At 50.5% G+C, this 19,851-nt stretch overlaps 1 protein-coding gene across 2 annotated transcripts in view; it reads right to left on the bottom strand.

Annotated features, from left to right (window-relative positions):
• Positions 1–19,851, bottom strand: part of EPHB2 (EPH receptor B2) — a 228,142-nt gene that overhangs the window by 122,524 nt on the left and 85,767 nt on the right. For both annotated transcript variants that reach the window (XM_049878222.1, XM_049878223.1), the window contains exon 3: positions 18,942–19,626. In XM_049878222.1, the coding sequence (XP_049734179.1) occupies positions 18,942–19,626 (685 nt within the window). The remainder of the gene's footprint in view (positions 1–18,941; positions 19,627–19,851) is intronic.

Raw genomic sequence — 19,851 nt, 5'->3', positions numbered from 1 at the left:
TTGCAGCTCGGCCGAGCGTGCTCCGAGGGGCCGAGGCGGGATTCGGCGCGGCTGTCACTCTTTCCCATCCGCGCCTCTAATTGGATTCCCAACACGCAGAGGTCAGCAGAAACGCTGGGGAAAGGAGAATCAAAGGGAAGGGGGCGTCGGAGAGATAAAGAGAGGCATTCTTCCCCGGGCCACAAAGACTGCAACGTGAGGGGGCGGGAGGGGACCCCCGCGAGGGATTGCCCATCTGGAGGGGGGCGGGGAAGGGGGGGGAGTAGGCGGGAGCTGAGGACCTGGTTCCCTCCAGGTTGGCGCTTTCCCGCCTCTGCACCTTGGCTCTCAGGTGCCCTGCACCTGTATGACCTCCCTGCCTGCGGGGTCTGGGCATCCTTCAAATCCTAGTCTCCTGCTCCTACTCTTGGAATGCGGTGGGAAGGCTCAGGACCCAGCCAGTCCTGGGTCCCAGTCCTGGCTTGCCACATGCTCCCTGTGAGGTTCCGGCCAGTATTTGCAGTACTCTGGGCCTCAGTTTCCTCCTCTGTGGAATGTGGGTAACAGCAGCCACCATATAGGATGGAGGCCAGGATGAAATGAAGTGACATGAGGCCAGTGTTTGGAGCCCAGGGCTGGTGCACAGGGGTGGGGAGAAAGTTAATGTGTACCCCTTCCCTTCCTCCCAGAACCACAGCCTGTCTCCTGGCCTGTCCACACCTGCCTTGCTCTGGGGTATTGTGTAGACACGAGCCTCTCTCCCCGGGGGGAAAAGGTGAAAGTGCTGCGTAAACATAAACCCTAGACAGGTGTGAGGGGAATGACAGTCCTGGATCTTGGGGGGAGGGGCTCACTATTAACATCTTCACCACCACTCTATGCCTATTTGGCAGACAAGGAAACCGAGGCTCCCGGAAGTGAAGTCCAAGGCCAAGAGCAGAGCCTGGACGAGGAGCCTGACTGCCAGCCCACTGCTTCCACTACCTCTTCCCCAGGCTTTCCTGTGAATGACAAGCAGATTCCATGTGTATGTATTTGGGGCACACAACCAGCTGGGGAGGCAGGTGGGTCAGGGACAGAGCCTCGCTACAAAATGGGCCCTATTTGTTTTAAGAATGTTGAAACTGCTGATTTTGGTTTGTGAAAGACATGAAGAGGACCTCAAAGGGAATTTCTAGGAGACAGAAAATCAATGGCCCTGACATCCTGGCCCCTAGAAAGTGTGCACATGTGTGCACACAGCTGACACTCCTCTAGTTGGTCCAGCACACGCACATGCTCACAAATTCCCATTTTCAGGTGCATGTACATCTGGCTTGATACAGTACACACGTGGACATGTATCCAGTTGATCTAGCACAAATACATACATTCTGACTGATCTCTTTATGTGCATGTGTGTGTATGCACACATGCACTTATACCTACATGACCCAGTGAGTGTGTTTGCACAGTGGGGGCATATACACACAAGGACATAGGCAGGGACACACACAAGCAGGGACCCATGCACACACTTGTTTGGCCCAGCACACATGGTCTCCTACATGTACTTGTTCTAACGATCCAGCACATATGTGAGTATGGTCCCGCCGGCACATAGATGCACTGGAACAGGTCAGGCAGAGGTAGCCACACAAATACAGGTGAAGTACCAGCTCACAGTGGCTCCAGGGTGACCTGGCACAGGCAAGTGCACATACACCCCACTCCAGAAATAAACATCCAGGATCATATGTCTAAGCGTGTTCTAACCAAACACGCAGATGCCGGGTCAGTGGCGCACTTGTGCACAGACAGGCACACATGCACACTCCCAGCAGGCCCATCACACACACAGCCACATGCCTGATGGGGGTCAGCGCACACGCATGCGTACCAGGGCCGCTCCGTGCCGACCCAGCACAGTTGCACACATCCCTCTCAGCCTCCAGGGAGCCCCCGCAGACAGCCAGCTCTGACAGCAGGGTGTAGGGGGAGGACAGTGCAAGGCTGGGGTTGCCAGGGATACGGATGTGGGCCCCCGAAGATGCAGTGCCGCCCAGGCAGTGCAAAAAGGCCGGTGACCACTCTTAGGTCTTTAAAATTTTGCTGATCAGATGGTGATGCCTGGAAGGGAGGAAACTAGAAACTAGAGTCTTGAGTTTTGTTTCCCCAGAAGGAACCATTGCAACCCTGACAGATAACTCCAGGCCAGAATATTTTCTAAGGTTGACATGAGGCACTCGTGGTTCGGTGGCAAAATTCTTGCCTTCCATGTGGGGGACCTGGGTTTGATTCCCAGCCAGTACCCATCTGTCAGTGTTGCTACGATGATGAACTAGTTGATCCAGCATGCGCTCATGTACCCACACGTGTTCAAAAACATCCATTTTCAGGTGCGTGTACATCTGGCTCAATACAATACGTGCCCGCACATATATCCGGTTGGTCTTGCACAAATACATACATTCTCGTTGATCTCCTTGTGTGCAAGTGTGTGTGCACACTCACATATGGCTACTTGGTCCGGCCACCCTGCTTGCACAGTGGGGGCATACGTACATTTGTAGGTTTCAGTGGAACATCCAGACTAAGATGGGCTAGGATGAAAGGCCTAGTGATCTACTTCTGCAAATCAACGAATGAAAACCTATGGATCATACCCGGCCAATCCACAACCAATCATGGAGATGGCGCAGGACTGGGTAGCATTTTGTTTCATTGTGCACGGGGTTCTCATGAGTCGGGGGCCGACTTGGTGACAGCTAACACCAGCAACAACAATAAATGTTGAGATGAGAAATAGCTCTGTCTGTCCCTAACCCCACTCAGGCCCCTGCCCAGACCACACCCCCATGCTCCACCATACAAGAGGATTTAAGGGGTCAGTGACAGACACTTGCTGTGCGGACTGGAGCAAGTCACTTGCTCTCTCCGAATTGTTTCCTCTCTGGCAAAAGTGGGATGGGAAAAGCCCTGAGCATTTTCCATTGCGAGTTCCAGGTTCTGATCAGCAGAGTTAAAACATTTACTGACCACATGCAATGTGCCAGGCTCTGTGCTAAACGCTGTGTCCAAGCTCCTTGAGTCCTCACTACTGTCTGTAACATTCCATGTATTATTATGCCCATTTTATAGATGGGGAAACCAAGGCTTCGAGAGGCAAGTCAGGGTCACATGGGCAGTAAATGTCAGAGCCAGGATTTGAGCCCAGGTGACTGGCTTTAGAGCCCAAGCTCTTACCCACTTCATTAAATCTTTCTGTTCATGGACGTTTGAGGTGTGGAGGCAATGTGAGACGGTCACAGCCAGAGATGGTCACAGCCTCTCTGTTTGCCTCGCCAGGGCACTGTGAGGACCAGGCAGGGTAGAATCAGAGCCAGTTAGTGCACAAGAGTCCCTCTACAGATGGTGACACTGAGCTCTGGGGGCCAGGGGAGACATGCTCTGCCAGGGTCCCTGGGCAAGGAGTGACAGGGCTCAAATTTGGACTCAGGTCCCCTGACTCTGCAAGCTGCTCTTTTGTTGCTCAATAAAATCACGTGGCTGTTTAACACAATGCTGTTCCACAGGCACCCATTAGATGCCTGCTGTGTGCCCAGGCTCCTTTGTTACTGAGAGGTGATTACCACCTGCCCCCCCAACTTACACATGGACACACTGCCCACTTCCCAGGAGCTCTGGCACACAGCCCTGAAAAGGAGAGCCCCTTCTCCTCCCTATTCGTTTCCCATCCTCGGAGCTCTTTAACTCCTTTGAGCCTCCCCCAGACCCTGTGAGGTTGAGACTGCCAACCCCGTTTAACAAGGAGGAAACTGAGGCTCAGGGAAAGGACCGGACCAAGTTTCACCAGTGCGTTTGTGTTTGTGCGTGCCCACAAGCAGCGGGGCTTGGATCTGAGCCTGAGACCAGTAGACTCCATGCCCAGTGCGCCTCCCTCTACATCAGGCTCTTCCTCCTCTTTCTCCTCCTTCAGCTCTGTGTCTGGAGGACCCAGGCACACATGGGCTCTCAAAACTTCCTGATGAGAGACATGGGTCCCACAACAGTTCTGATCTAGGACCACTTTGCAGGGATTCATGGTGCAGGGAAGGGGCAGGTGCTAAGAGTCCACTTGCTAATGTAAAGAAATGAGGAGATGAGACGTTCTCTAGGCCTCTGGCTCCAAGAAGGATCTGAGATTTTATGGGAAATGTTGAGTGCCAAGGACCCTCCATCATGCCTAGGGAGTCCCTGGGGGTGCAGAGAGTTAAGCACTTGGCTATTAACAGAAAGACTGGCAGAGGCACCTTGGCAGAAGGGTCTGGTGATCTATTTCTGAAAGATCACAGCCCTTGAAAACCCTATGGAGCAGTTTTACTCTGACACACAAGGGGTTGCCATGAGTCACAATCAACTCAATGGGCAACTAGATTTTTTTTTCCCCCTAAATCAGGCCTAGTGACATCTTCCCCAACCCCAGACAGACCTGCTAGGCATGCTGGCAACGCAGGAGCCTACTGGAGGTGGTAGGAGGAGCCCCCAGCCTCTCCAAGGGCCTTTGTTAGTTGTTACTCACATTAGGGTTGGAGGTTACCATGTCTGAGACTGGGGTGAGTGGGACCTTCTCTGTGCGAAGCACTATCTAGAAACTGGGAATACAGTGGAACAAAACAGACAAAGACGTCTGCCTCTTGGGGCCTACACTGGGGCTAGGGGAGACAGGCAGCAAGGAACAAGGAAATACACAGTGTGTCGGAGGGTGATAAGGGTGATGCAGACAGACAAAGCATGGAAGGGAGCACAAGTCCATGTACATGCATGCAGCGTGCACACTTTTAATAAATAGAGCCATGGCGGGGGCGGGGGGGATCCTCAGTGAGAAGAGGACATCTAGACACAGGTCAAGGAGGTTAAGGGAGCAAACCATGAGGATACCTGCTGAAAGACCATTCCAGGCAGAAGAAATTGGCTGGAGTGGAGGAAGCAAGGAGGAAAGTGAAGGAGATGAGGTTAGAGAGGTGGAAGAGGGGCACTGTGGGCCATTGTCAAGCCTTTGGCTTCTGCTCCGTGTGATATGAGGAGCCTCAGGGGATTCTCAGCAAACGAGGGACGTGATCTGACTGAGTTTTAGCAGGGTTCCTCTGGCTGCTGGGTGGAGAACAGGCGGTAGGGAGGGAGCAGGGTGGAGATGAGACGGGGAGCTCTGCGGTAACCCAGACCAATATGGCGGGGGCTTGGGAATAGGTAGCCGCACCAAGGCGGTAGGGGATATCCTAGATATGGCTTGAAGGTGAAGCTGATTGGATTTGCTGGTGGGTTGGATGTAGGGATGAAAAAAAGAAAGAGGTCACGGATGACTCAAGGTTTTTAGCCTAAGCAGCTAAGTGGAAAAATGGAGTTTCATTGCCTGAGATGGTGAAGACTGTGGGAAAAGGAGACTTGGCAGAAAAAAGTTCCTTATGAGACATGTTAAATTTGAGTCACCCCATGGATACCCAGGTGAAGGTGTCCAGTAGACAGTGGGATATGTGAGTGGGGACTTCAGAGAAGAGATCCGGGCTGGAGACAAGCCCAGGGAAGACGTTTAAAACCATGCAGCTGGATGGAATCAGTCAGGGAGAGCAGGAAGAGAACGACAGCCCAGTCCCTCCAAGGTGGAAAGGTCTGGGAAATGAGCAGGAAAGCAGCCATGAAGCAGCCAGAGAGGTAGGAGGAACACCATGAGAGACTCCTGTCCCAGAAGAGGAAGCAGTCACTGCGCCAAATGCTGCTGGCAGATCAAGGAAGCTGAGGCCTGGGAGCTGACCACTGGATTGGTGACATAGAGGTGACTGGCACCCCTGGTTATGAGCAGCTTTAGTGGGATGATGGGGACAAATTCTTGATGAATGGGTCTGAGAAAGGTCAAGGATTGGAAATCAGCAGAAACGGGGGCTGTGAGGAGCAGAACTTGGGCTTCAGAATCAAACCAATCCAGTTCTAGTCCCAACTTTGACCCCTCTGAGCAGTGAGCTTTGGGAAGGCCACATCACCTTACTGAGCCTGAATTTCTTCATCTGAAGAATGCGGACATACCCCTTTTACTTCCTGGGGTCGTTGAGAATCAAATGAGAGGATGATTGCGAAAAAATGTTTACTAATAACACTGTACAAATGTTCCAGTAGCAAGTGTACAGAATTTAGATTTCATTTCTGGCTCCATCATCTGTGTGATCTTGGGCTGGCTCTTTAACCTCTCTGAACCTCCACTTCCTCATCTGTAAAATGCAAATAACAATAGTATCCAACTCCTAGGGATTGTAGAAAGGATTCCGGAAAGTATTGTATACCACGCTTAGGGCGTTAGGTCTGGTCTATAGTGGGCAGTCGATATACACACGTTCCTCTCCTCCCTGGATTCTTATTTCTGCTCTTTAGAGTCCAGTGGTAGCTACAGGGTGTTGGGAATAGGACCTTGAGTTGGGTGCTGAGTTCTGGGACAAACCATTTTATCTTACTTCTTGGGGCACCTCAGTTTTCATAACCATGAAGCTGGCTATCGGTCCCCTTGGCCCCCTTCATTTGAGGAGGACAGAGGGGACAGGAGACCAAGCATATGCACTATGTTCAGGTAGAAGTGAAGAGTGAGTGGCTAGGGTTTGTGGCCCTCTCCTCAGCCTCTTGGTTGACTGGGCAGACAGGTTACTGTGCCCAGAAAGCAAATCCCCGTGATTAAAACAACAACAAAATAACCTTCATGAGGCTCCATGGTAAAAGACTGGGAAGGCCAGTGAGGGTTGGCATGCTGGAGCTGGCCCACCCCTCAGGGTGGCGCCTGAGTCCCCAGCCCATGGGCTGATTAATCTGTGTGGTTGTCATGGGTCTGCTCACATCCTGCCAAGCCCACTCACTCACTCCTCTGGGCCACGAGGTGCTCTTATCTGAAGCTGGCCCACCTCCGCCCACCCAGGATGGAGACTGAGGCCTCCTGTGGAGCTTCAGGGGGACTCTAGGGCCCCATCCCTGCAGAGGTGAAGGCAAAATGGGGAGGGGGGCAGTCTGACTGGATGATGAGGTGCTCCAGGGAGTGCCCTGGCTCAGGAAGCTGGAGCACTGGGTTCTAGTCCTGGCTCTGCCCCAGAAGCACTGTGTGACCCTAGCAAAGTCATGTCCCCTCTTGGCTTCAGGTTTCCTTGTCTCTAAAATGGTGCTAATAACCCTGGCTTTCTTCTCTCATGCGGGTATCATTCAGATCAAAGCATTTCACAGGGTGAAACCAAATGCTACAGGAAAGCAGCCTCTAATCTTTTCTGGAATGAGGCCAGGTGTAAGTAAATAAATACTGTACATATGCAAGACATTATAATTACAAATGGCATTTCCCTCTAAGCTATGGGGGGAAAAAACAACTGGTATGGTGTGAAGAATTCTGATTAGGACTTCAGGAGGCCCAAGTTCTGATTCCAGCTCTGTACCTGACAACGTGGGTGACCTCGGGCCAGTCATTTGCCCTCCCAGCCCCAAAGCCTTGATAGGGATCAAAGAGATGATGGTTTCAAAGGAAGTTTGTAAGCTCTGCCAATGAGGAATTGATAATATGTCTCCCCTGCCCAACAGAGGCTGTCTAGGGTGGGGGAAAGGGCTCCAGCTTCTGAAGCCAGGCAGGACTCAGTTCAGCCTGTTACCTACAATGTGGCTTGGGCAACTAACTCCCTTCCTTAGAAAGTTCCTTGTCTAAGGTCAAAGTTCATACCTGGAGGTTTGGGGTGAGGGAAGCAGGGAGAAGCTGCAGATGGAGCCTGAGGACAAAGAGCCCTGGAGAAGGGGAGTCCCAGCAGGGTGGGGCCGAGGCCAGAGCGGGGCCTGTGGGGCCTGAGCCAGCTGCCGCAGAGCAATGAAAATCTCTTAACCACACAGAATTGTTAACGGCTCCCAAATCCTGTTGTACCACAGGCTTAGAAAGGCTTAAACTGTTAAATGCATAAACTTCCTCAATAAACGGGCCTCCCTCGCCAGATCCCGAGGCCCAGCCAGATGAAAAGGCAGCGGCTGAAGAGGGTGGGGGTGGTTCCCAGCTGTTTATGGTCCTGCTGGAGTGTTCTGTAGGCAGCCTGCGACCAAACCCATCAGCCTGGTGTTTTCAGGGTTGGGATGAGCCGGGCATGGGAAAGACAGCACAGGGGCTACAGTGCCATATGGCCTTGTTTCCAATCCCACCCTTTGTAACTGTCACCTTGGACAAGCTGGTGACCTCTCTGAACCTCAGTCTCCTCGTCTATAAAACATGTACGATCATACCTTTCACTGTGGGATAACTGAGACCCTTAGTGTGGGCTGCCTGATCCACAGGAGGCTCCTAGCAAGTGTGAGCACCATGGTCCTTCCACGAAGCCCTTGCTGACACCTCCCACTCAGAAGTGGGGGGTACGGAGGGTGCTGACTTGCCTCAAGTCCATTCTCTGCCACCTATAAGGGTTATGACTTCTCTAAGGGATCCTTGGCCCAATCTCACTTTCCTAATCTGAAAAAGAAGGCTGATGTCACCTGCCTGAAAGGCTCATTGAGGGGATTCAACAAGGTAACATGTGGAAGGCGCCTGCATGAGGCGTCCTTGGTTGCTGTGGAGACAATTCTTACTCATGGCGACCCCACCTGTGTCAGAGTATAGCTGTGCTCCGCTCCATAGATTTGTCAATGGCTGGTACTCAGGAAGTACATCATAAGGCTTTTTTGTTCAAGGCGCCTCTGGGTGGACTCGAACCACCAACCTTTCTCTTAGCAGTGGAGTGTGTTAACTGTTGCACCACCAGGGACTCTAACATGTGGTGAGCATTCCATAAATGCTGTATGAGGGGAGGAAGGGTGACTGTTCCCTCTGGCTACAGGTTACAAGACCTTCCCTGAGGTCTTGTGTCTCTTCCACATAAAGAACTGAGACTCATGGGAGTTCCCTACCTCTGAGCCATTGCCCTGGGACCTCATTCCATCCTGCCCCACATCTCTTGATATGAAAGCCCATTTGTCCTTCAAGGCCTGGCTCATATGCTTCCCTCCTCCAGGAAGCCCTTCTACTTGTCCAGTAGTATGGGCTTCCTCCCTTCTTTGAAGTCCCAGAGTGCTGGGGCATATTCTGACCTAAGATGAGCCCCTCAGGCAGTTACTTGTCCAATTCTTCTCATTTCCATCATCTCAGGGGCTCCTCAGTAACCTGGGCGGTGGGCTGGGCAGGGTCCAGTGGCGTTATTTCTCACGTGAGGAAATTGAGATTCTTCTCATCACACCCTGCTGGTTGTTCTCCATAAATCCTGATGGATGGGGACAAAATGGCTAGGCAGACAAGACTTGGGCTCCAGGTGTAAAAGGAGAGTACGTTCAGGCATTGGCCCACTCCAGGTCAATAAGTTGTCCCAGCAAGTTGGAGAAAGGTGGGTTCAAATTCTGGCTTGGCTACTCTCGCTGTGTGTCCTTGGCCAACTTGCTGAACCTCTCTGTGCCTGCTTCATCATTTGTAAAATGGAGCTAATAATATCAACAGAAGATTCTCTATGATAATGGAACCACAGCATATAGCAGTGCTGGGCACACAGAGGTACCTTTCATCCTCCAGCCCTGGCCTCTCTCCTTCAGCCTTAGCCTCACTTGGCCCTGTGACAGCAATGGAACTGAAGCCCTGGCATGCCCTCCTTCCTCTTCCCAAGAACCCCTCTCCTCCGCTTCCTTCTGGAAGTCTGTGCCTTGCCTGAGCGTCATGGAGATGGTAGGGTTAAAAAAAAAAAAAATCAGTATCCTTTTTGGCCATCTTTTTTCTGGGCTAACTCCCCTTCTTGCCCTCAGCTCCTCCCATGTCCTAAAGCCCTGAGAAAACAGCTCTCCCAACTGGAAGGCACGACTCCCTCCTGAGTACTCCAAGGCTGTAGTGAGGGATGGAGCCATCGCCCCAGCCCAGACTGGAAGTTGCTGGAGGGCAAGAACTGAGCTTCATCATCTCTGTGGCCTTCATCCTGGCCCAGGGTCTGGTGCTGGTAGGTGCCGGGAGAATGTTTGTTGAGTGAAAAATGAATGAGCTGTTTTGAGGCTCTGGAACGCTGGCGGTGCAGTGGCTAAGAGCTGGGCTGCTAACCAAAAGGAACGCAGTTTGAATCTACCAGCCACTCCTTGGAAACCCTTTGGGGCAGTTCTACCCTGTCCTCTGGGTTGCTAGGAGTCGGAATAGACTCTGCAGCAACGGGTTTGGATTTTGTTTTTTGGAGCCTACGTTATCATGTATTTCCTGTCCAGACCACTGAGGGGGTGTGAAAAGCAGAGACGAAGAATTCTCCCATGCCCTGACAGCCAGAATTCTTCCACGTAGCTGACTCAGAGAGGTGAGAGGGTGCAGGGAGCCTCCTGCACTTCCCAGGAGTACCCACCCCATCCACCCCAGCTACCTCTAGGCCTTTGCACCTGCCTCCTTGCCTCGCTAACGCCTCACTCAGCCCTCACTTGAGCAGCCCCTCTTCCCTGAAGCCTTTCTCTGGCCACCAAGCCCCTGGCTGGGCTGGGTGCCCTTGTCTGCTTCCATAGCCCCCCATCCCTCCCCACCCATGAGCTTTCATTGCCTAGGGACACATCTAACACCCTCTCTAGACTGGGCAGTCCTTGAGGGTAGGGGCCATGACTCCCCGATGCCTGGCACGTAATAGGTATTCAACCCATGGTAGCTTCCTGGTACTCTATGAAGACATCGCCAATCCTCCTAAGAAGCAGAAAAATTGGAAGCCGATGTTCAATGAACATTGGATGGCTGGACGGATGGACAGATGACTGTGGAACAAGAACAGATGCTTTGAGAACATACAGGAAGGGAGCAAGGGGAGGGGCTTTTACAATTTCTACTAGCAAGGATCTGAATAGTCTGAGTACACTAGCCAGAGTCCCTCTCGGATACCCTTCTTGAAAGGCCAGCCTGTGTGGTCTCAGCCCTGCCCTTGGGCCTGGGGGTCTGGAGGGGTTGTCCACCACCTTGCCCCCTCCCCCAGCTGGTGTCTCCACCCTGCCCTTGAAGAGAAGGAGCAAAGTTTCTGGGTGGGGGTCTGGGCCTCCCCTCCCAACCAGCATTCCAACCCTCACACCCTTTCCCCAGCCAGCACTGGCTCTGCCAGCTGGCACCTTTCTCTTCCTTACCCCTAGACCAACCACACCCTCTCCCCTGCAAGCTCCCCCAGACACATCTGGGCTGCTGGTCCAGCCTCTGTGGGAAGAGCTGGAGCTGAAAACAGGGTGGGAAGGAGGCTACCCTGAGGGTGGCCCACAATCCAACTCTTAGGGTCCAGAGAGGATTCCTAGCCTCTGGCCCCCTCCCTTCCTTGGCTGGGGAGCACAGGATTCTGGGAGTAAAACAGAAAATAAAGCCATAGGCATAATATCCCATGCTGGAGAGCATGTGGGGAAACGGGCACTCTCTGAGGCTGCTGGCAGGAGGGTAACTCGGCACAGCCTTTCTGGAGGGTAATTTGGCAATGCCTGTCAAAAGCGCTACAGAAAGTATATGCCCTTTGACCCTGCAATTCCACGCCTGGAAATGTATCCTACACAAATACTAGCAACAGTGCAAAAGGACAGACGAACAATGAAGTTCACTCTAGCCTTTGTTTAAGATTGTGAACTTCAAGCAAGCTACATGTCCATCAACAGAGGATAAGTAAATAAATCGTGGTTCACCCATATTACAGAATGCTAAGAGCCTCCAAAAACGATGTTGTAGCTCTAATGTGACATGGAAAGATATTCACAAAATATAATTAAGTCAAAAATCCTTATGTGTTTTTAGCACGAGTTCATTTTTTCTTCTTAAAAAAAAGAAAAGATCAATATGTGTAAACACTCATAAATACGCCAAGAAGGATCTACTGGAGTTAACAGCGGTCATCTCTGGATGATGACGGGATTATGACTGATTTCAATTTTCTCCTTCTTGCTTATCAGTAATTTCTAAAGATTCTACAAATAACATGCATTGCTTTGGTGATAAGAAAAGTTATTTCTCTCCAAAAAAAAAGCTCATCAGGCAAAAAACCAAATAAAACTCACTGGGCAAAGACATTGTTAGTAAGAGTCCTTATTCTTATAATACTTTTTAAGGTATTTTCTCATTTGCTCTGCGCAACAGCCCTTCTGTTACCCTTGTTTGCAGATAAGGAAACAAAGGCTCAGAGAGGGTCAGTTCCTTGCCCAAGGTCACACAGCTAGTGAGAGGCAGAGCTGGGGTTTAAAACTGGGTCTTCAAGGTCAAGGAGAGGCCTTGTGTTGGGGGAGGGGGGAGAGGGATGGGCTGGGGCAGGGCAGGGCTGAACAGCAGGGAGAGGCTGGGAGCAGCTGGGAACTGGAAAGCCTGAGCTGGAGCCAGAGAACCTACATGTGCGTGCAACCACCCCGCGCTGGCTTGAAGCCCCTCTTCCCGTCCAAGCTAAATATTAAAAATCCCATTATGGCCCCGATAGCATCATAGCAATCATGCTCTCTGTGGAACGGCCTCAGATCCAATATAGATGTGGGTCAGCAATGGAGAGAGGAGGGCAGGGCCCCCCACAGCGGCAAGGCAGGGAAGGACAGACCAAGGCAAACAGGAAGATAGATAGGCTTGGAGAAACTGAGGCAGGGGCACCTTCACAATAAAATTCATAGGGATCTAGCAAGAGTCAGAGAAACAGACTCAGGGCCTTGGGTGAGAGCAGCTGAGAAGGAATTCCAGGGACACTCCCTGCTGCCCCAGCAGAGCTGTGGGTGGGAAGCCCCAGTGGAAACTGTGATCCTGAGGACACTGGGGGCTGGGGTAGCAAGGGGGACATGGCTATCCTTCTTCTTCTTTTTATTTATATGTTAAACGGGACCTAATTAAAAAAAAAATACTATTTTATTGTGTTTTAGGTGAAAGTTTACATGACAAATTAGCTTCCCCTTTAACAATTTTTATGTAAACTGTTCCCTGCCATTGGTTACAATTTTTACAATGTGTCAGCTTTCTCATTATTTCTATTCTGTTTGTTCAATTTTCATTGATCTAGCTTCCCTTCCCCTCCTTGGCTTCTTATCTTTGCTTTTGGTAACTGTTGACCGTTTGGTCTCATGCAGTTAATTGTTTAAGGGAGTAAGTTACTCACGGGTGTTATTGTTTATCTTATAAGCCAGTCTATTATTGGACTGAAAGGTGATCTGCAGAAAGAGTTTCAATTCCAAGTTCAAAGGGTATCTTAGGACAATAGTCTTAGGGGTTCTTCTAGTCTCTACTGGCCCAACAGGTCTGGTTTTTTTTTAGGAATTTGAGTTTTGTTCTACATTTTTCTCCCATTCTATCCGGGACCCTGTATTGTACCCCTGGTCAGAACGATTGGTAGTGGTAGCTGGGCACCATCTAGTTCTTCTTGTCTTAGATTAGAAAAGGTTGTGGATTCTTTGGGCTATTAGTCCCATGGACTGGTTTTCTTCATTGTGTTTTGCTCCATATAAGTAGAGACCGATAGTTGTATCTTAGATGGCCACTTGCAAGCTTTCAAGACCTCAGACTCTACTCACCAAACTCGGAAGTAGAACATTATCTTTGTGAAATATGTTATGCCAATTGACTAAGCTGTCCCCCGAGACTATGGTTCCAAGCCCCCTGACCCAGTAAACCAATCCCGCAAGTTGTTTGGATATGTCTAGGAAGCTTCTCTAACTGGGGGCACAGCTTTTCTGAAGGAAGTCTCAGGAGCCCCTGGCTGGCAGCTGTATGGCCAGTTCAGGCCCAAATATGCAGTAATAAATAGTGAATAGATGAATGATCAGGGCAAAGTCATGCCCCAACCCCCTATACCCAGTAGAACACTTGCCACCCACCAAATGGGGCCTGTACTGTTACTTCTCAGGGCCGTTACTCTTGTAGTTCCCTAAAACCTACAATTTTCTTTCTCCTTTGATCCATTCAAATTCTACTCACTCTCCAAGGCCAAATTCAAATGCCACCTCCTCTGTGAAGCCCTCCCAGATCCCTGGTCTGAAAAGATGCTTCAAAGGACCTCTGTGTGTTCTGCCTTGTTCCGTGTGTGTCTGAATCCCCCACTTGCTCAGGAGCCACTTGAGACCAAACTCTGAGTCTCAGGGTTTCTCAGAGACCTTCTGCCTGAAACATTCTCCTCTAGCCTTCCCAGGGCAACCCCCATCAACATAAATGACACCACTTCCAAGAAGCTTTCCCTGACCACCTGGCTAATGGAGGTCTCTTCCTGAGCTCTATTATCATGTCCTATTTTTTCCTTCACTCATCATGGTCTGTGATTATTTATTTGTTTATTAACATCTCCCCTCCATCTTCCCTCATCCACTCACCCAGACTAAGAACTCTGGGAGGACAGCAAATGTGTCTGTCTCGTTCATTTCTGTATTCCCCAGCACCTGGCTCATAGTTGGTTCTCAATAAATATGTGGTAAAGGGCTAAATGGTGCACAGAAGGTACTCAGTACATGCTTATTGAATGATTGGCTTCTCCAGGCCCCTCCCTTTTCCCACTGTGCCCTGCACACACTAGGTACCAGGGATGTTCACTGTAGCTTGGTTAACCTCTCACTGCACCAGGGACTCCCAACTCTTTGTTAGCTACCACCACCCCCGGAGGTCTCACCTATTCCCCACCTGCCAAGAAGACTTCGTGTACCAGGTTCTCTCTATTGTGTATTTACAAAGCCTTGGACACTCCCACCCTCACCCCCCACCCATCAAATTATGTTTCAATACTAAGTGAGTCTTTTCAAACCGCACCCTCCAGAAGATTTGGTTAATAACCCCTCCTTAGGGTGGGTGCTCCCTGGGGTGTTGTAGGCGCCAGGATTGAGGTCACCCTTTGGCTTTGAGTCCCAGCTCCATCTAGCCAAGGATATGTTATCACGTCACTTCTCTGAGCTAATGGCCCTATTACAGAATATCAGGGCTGCCTGTTGTAAAATGCTGATTCCTAGACCCACCTCAGAGCCACAGAACCAGAGCCAGGGAAGAGGCTCAAGTCAGTTAGGCCCAGGAATCTGCATTTGAAAGCACCTCCCAGGCACTTCTAAGGCATGTTAAAGGCTGGGGATACCTGAGCTAGAGGCAGAGGCTGGGAAAGCGTTTTGCAAACCACTCAGATGTGAGCTGTAAGCACCATTTCTACATGTCCTGGGGCTAGGGGGGCAGGGCCTGCAGGACTGGAGCTGAGCAGCCCCACATCTAGGTGGCTGCAGCACAGGCCAGAGCAACAGTGGTGTCCCCCTGGGTTCCCTGAACTCATTAATCATGCCCCTACTCACACCTGGCAACTGGCTAAGCTGGGGCTGGGCTCCCAGCAGGCTGTCAGGTCTGGGGGAGACGCTGCCCAGCATCATCTCCCACCCCCACTACTTGCAAGGATAGGCTCTGACTTTGAGAGCATCTTGTGACGGACAGCCTCGAAAATGGTCCCAATGATCCCTCTTCTGGCATTCACACTCTGTGTAATGTCCTCCCCTGGCGTGTGGGCTGACTTGATGACTCGCTTTTAGTGAATAGAATATGACAGAAGTGATGAGATGACACTTCTGAGATCTGGTGATAAAAAAGCTGTACCTTCCATCTTGGGTGCTCTCTCCCGCTCTCTCTGGGATCGTTCACTCTGGGGGAAGCCACTCCAAATGCGAAAGGCCCAGGTGGCGGGGGACCAAGGCCTATCTACAACCTTGTGGTGAGCTCAGAAGTGGATCCCTCCCCAGTTAAGTCTTCAGATGAAACTGCAGCCCCCAGCCAGCAGCTTGAGCCAGAGGCCCCACCCAAGCCACACTGGGATCCCTGACCCTCAGAAGCTGTGAGATAATAAACGTTAGTTGTTCTAAGTGCCAAGTTTTGGAGTAATTTATTAAGCAGCAAGAGATAATTAATACACCTCTTCATCTGGGTGACAGTTCTTCCTATATCCCCCCTTGAGCCCTTAGCTGTGGCCATACCAAACAGTTTAGTGGTCCCCTTAATGGGCCACGCAGATTCATATCCCCAGGGCTTTAATCATGTAGATTCATCCTCCAGAAAGCCTTCTCCTGGGCCACCTAGCTAACACATCCCTCTCTCAAGATTCAGCTCAGCTGTTAACCTCCTCCACGAAGCCTCCCCTCACTTTTTGTGCCCACTGCAGCCCGAGTAGTTCCTAGTAAAACACGCCGGATGCCTTGCCATCTTGTTCACTTGCGGGTCTCTCTGCCCCGCTAGACTGTGAGCTCCTAGAGGGCAGGGCCACTGTTTGATTCTTCTCTGTATTACCTGATGCTCAGCACCAGATTTGACACAGGTTTGATGAATGAATCTGATGAATGAATCTGACGTATTTGATGAATGACTTTGAGGAAGGAATAAACAATGAACAATGGGTGAATGATATGCCGCTCAATCATTCTGTCTCCGCCCCCTCTTCTCACCACTGCAGTCTTCCAAGGCTCTGCATTTCCACACTCAAGTCTGTGAAACCAAATTTGTTATCTTTCCCAAGAAACTAGCTTTTTCTCTCAACTTCCTCCTTTCTTTTCCAGAATCATCACCTCCCCGCAAGCTGGAATTCCCTGTGTTACCTTTGACTCCTTCTCCTCTCTTTCTGACCTGTCATCGCAGGCCCATCTGTTCCATTGACAAAACACCCTCTTCCTCTTACCCAGTGCTGTGGATGCCCCAGTCCAGGCTGCCATCACCTCTTGAGATTGCTACAACAGATTCCTAATGGGCGGCTGCCTCCTGTTTCTTGAATCCCCCATTCATCCCCTCCAAAAATCTTCTTTAAAATGCTGCCTGGCTGTAGGGCTGGAGTGAAGAGCCTTGGACAGCACTATATAAAGTTGAGGGTCACTGTAACCACTCCTTGGCTCAAGAATTACCATTGACTGTCCGGTGGCCCTGGAATGAGGTCCAAACTCTTAACCTGGCATTTGAGGCATCCCGGGATCCAGCTCCAGCCCTTGTTAGTGGCAAGTGGAAAGAGCACAAGGAGGCTTCAAATCCCCTATACCACCACCATCAAGATCGACACCACCATCAAGATCAATACCACCACTGTGATCAGCACCACGATTGCAGCTAACACTGCTCAGTACCAGCTATACGGTAGGCTTTGTATACATCATTCATTTGTCATTGTTGTTAGTTATCATTGAGTCAATTCCAACTCATGGCAACCCCAAGTGTGTAGAGGTAGAGTAGAACCACATTTCATAGGGCTTTCAAGGCTGTGATCTTTTAGAAGCAGATTGGCAGGCCTTACTTCTGAGGTGCCTCTGGATGGATTTGAACCACCAGCCTTTCAGTTAATAGTCCAGTGTTTCACCATTTGTGCCAAAAGGGGACTTCGTATACATCATCTTATTTAATTAACATTTATTAAGCACTCACTGTATATTAGAAACCATTCAAAGTGCTTTACATGTATTGAGTTCTTAAATCCTTACTCACACCCACCCTATGAAGGGGGTGTATACATGGCCAAGGTCATACAGCTAATAATTGACAGGAACGGGATTAGAAATCAGGTCTGTCTGCCTTCACAGCCAGAATTCTTACCACCACGAGGTAGGTATCTCTCACAAACTTCTTATGTTTGTAAACCACCTTCATGATGTTTGCCGTATTCAAACATCACCTCTACTAGTATTTAGCTAATATGTTTCCTGAAATTAACTTATGTGGCATGGTGGTAAGGTGCTGTGGTGGCATGGTGGCTAAAGTGCTCAGCTGCTAAGTGAAAAGTTGGCAGTTCACACCCACCAGCTGCTCCATGGGGGCCACTATGAGTCGGAGTCAACTCGATGGCAACGGGTTGGCATGTGGTTAAGAGGCTGGGCTTTGGAAGCACACTAGATGGTGAGAACCCTGGCTGCTCCGCTGACTCTGTATGAGCTCTCCGAGCCTCTATCTTTCTATGTTGATGGTACTTTCTCTCACAGGGTTGCTGTGAACATGAGGTGAGTGAAGACATGTAATGTGCTCAGCACACGGTGAGGGTGATAGTCAGTGGGCAGTGTGCTGCCCCGTGACTGGCCATTGAAATGTGAACAGGAGTGATATGTGGGTCATTCCAGGTGGAAGTTTTTGAGCCAGTCTACAATTCCTACTCTCTCCCCTTCCTTCTGCCCTGATGACAGCAACATTCCAAATGGTGGTTCCTCCATCCACCTGGATCCTAGAGTGAGGAGTCCCAAGCTCACCTACAGTGGCCATGGAGCCTTGAGTGAGATATAAACTTTTATTGTTTTGTTAGTGCAGCATAGCCTGGCCTATACTGACTAATGCAATAAATGCTCAATAAATGTTAACTTACTAACATACACACGTTATTTATTATGCCTTATACATTTTCTTTTTGTTGTTGTTTTTTTTGGTGCAGAAGCCCCGAATGGAACCTTATACATGTTCTTAAGGAGCCCTGGTGGCATAAATGTTTAAGTGCTCAGCTGCTAACCAAAAGGTTGGCTGCTCAAACTCACCCACTGGCTCTGCAAGAAAAAGGCCTGGTGATCTGCTTCTGTAAAGATTACAGCCTAGAAAATCTCCAGTTCTACTCTGTCACATGGGGTCGCTATGAGTTGAAAATCAGCATGATGGCACCCAACAACAACAACATACATTTTCTTAAAAAGGGAATTTTATATCACTTTTGTACATGGGAAAAAACAAACCCAAAAAACGATAAAAAACCAGTACACGACTTCCCATCATTACATAAATTATCATATAATAATTAAAATATTTTAAAAAGTTTATCCTCATACCAACTAAAACCATCATGCGTACCACCTGGAGTATGGACAGGTACTATCCTGCAGGTAGTGCTGCTTGAGTGCTGGCCCATTAGGAGTTGAACAACGGCTGGTTTACAAACTCTGACCACAGAGTGCCTCATGGTCCACTCCAGGGCACTGCCCTTTCCAGGTGGAGCTCCCAGCTGCCAGGCCAGTTCTGCAGCTGATACCAACCCATGCCCTCACAGGGGCACCTGCCCTGGCTGTGCTGTGTCCCTTACCTCGGCAGACGGTGCCATTCTCCACAGCCTCGAAGCCCGCTTTGCACATGCAGCGCCCAATGGGCACCAGCCACTCGCCATCCCCATTGCAGTAGAGCTTGATGGGCACGTCCACCTCCTCGGCATTGGGGATGCAGCTGCCCCTGGCGGCCACCAGTGATGTGCTCTCCGCCCCTGACAGTGTCTCCTGGAAGATGGCGCCATTCTGGATGACGCGGGGGCACTTGCGGTAAAAGACACGCACAGCGATCAGGGACATGCAGCCACCATAGTCCTGGAAGGCCAGGTAGAAGCCATTGCGGGACACGGGCCCAAAGCTCCGCACCTCAGTGTTGATCTTCATGACTCTGCCACCCAGGTCGACCTGGGAGAAGCTCTCGTCAGCTGCAATGGTGTCCACCTTCACCCACGGGTTCTCCATCCAGTTGGGGAAGGTCTTGGTGGCCGAGTCGTAGTCGGCCTCATAGTAATAGAGATTGAAGGTCTCCTTGCAGGAGCCAGGCACGCTGGGGATGCTGCTGCAGTCTCGCACTGAGAACTTCATCTCCACATGGATGCGGTGGGCGCCACGGCGCCGGATGAACTTGGTCCGTAGCCAGTTGTTCTGGCTCGACTCAAACACGTTGCACACCTGGTACGTGCGAATGGTGTTCATGTTCTCATCGTAGCCACTCACTTCTTCCCACTGTGGGTGAAATGCCAGTCAGCTGGGGGAGACACAGACCCTGCCTTAGGGAATCCTCCAGTCTGATGGGATAGACATGACCACTGCCATCATGGGCCTCTTAGTCTAATGGGGGAGACAACGAGTCTGTCCTAGGGATCTTCCAGTCTGGTGATGGAGACACGATCCCTACCATTAGAAAACGGCCTTGGCCCTGGTGAATTCCCCAGTCTGTAAGGGAGACAC

This window comes from Elephas maximus, chromosome 3, assembly GCF_024166365.1.
Source record: "Elephas maximus indicus isolate mEleMax1 chromosome 3, mEleMax1 primary haplotype, whole genome shotgun sequence".
NCBI classification, from domain to species: Eukaryota; Metazoa; Chordata; class Mammalia; order Proboscidea; family Elephantidae; genus Elephas; species Elephas maximus.
Note: the sequence above shows the minus strand (reverse complement) of the source record. Positions and strands in the feature narration are given on the sequence as shown.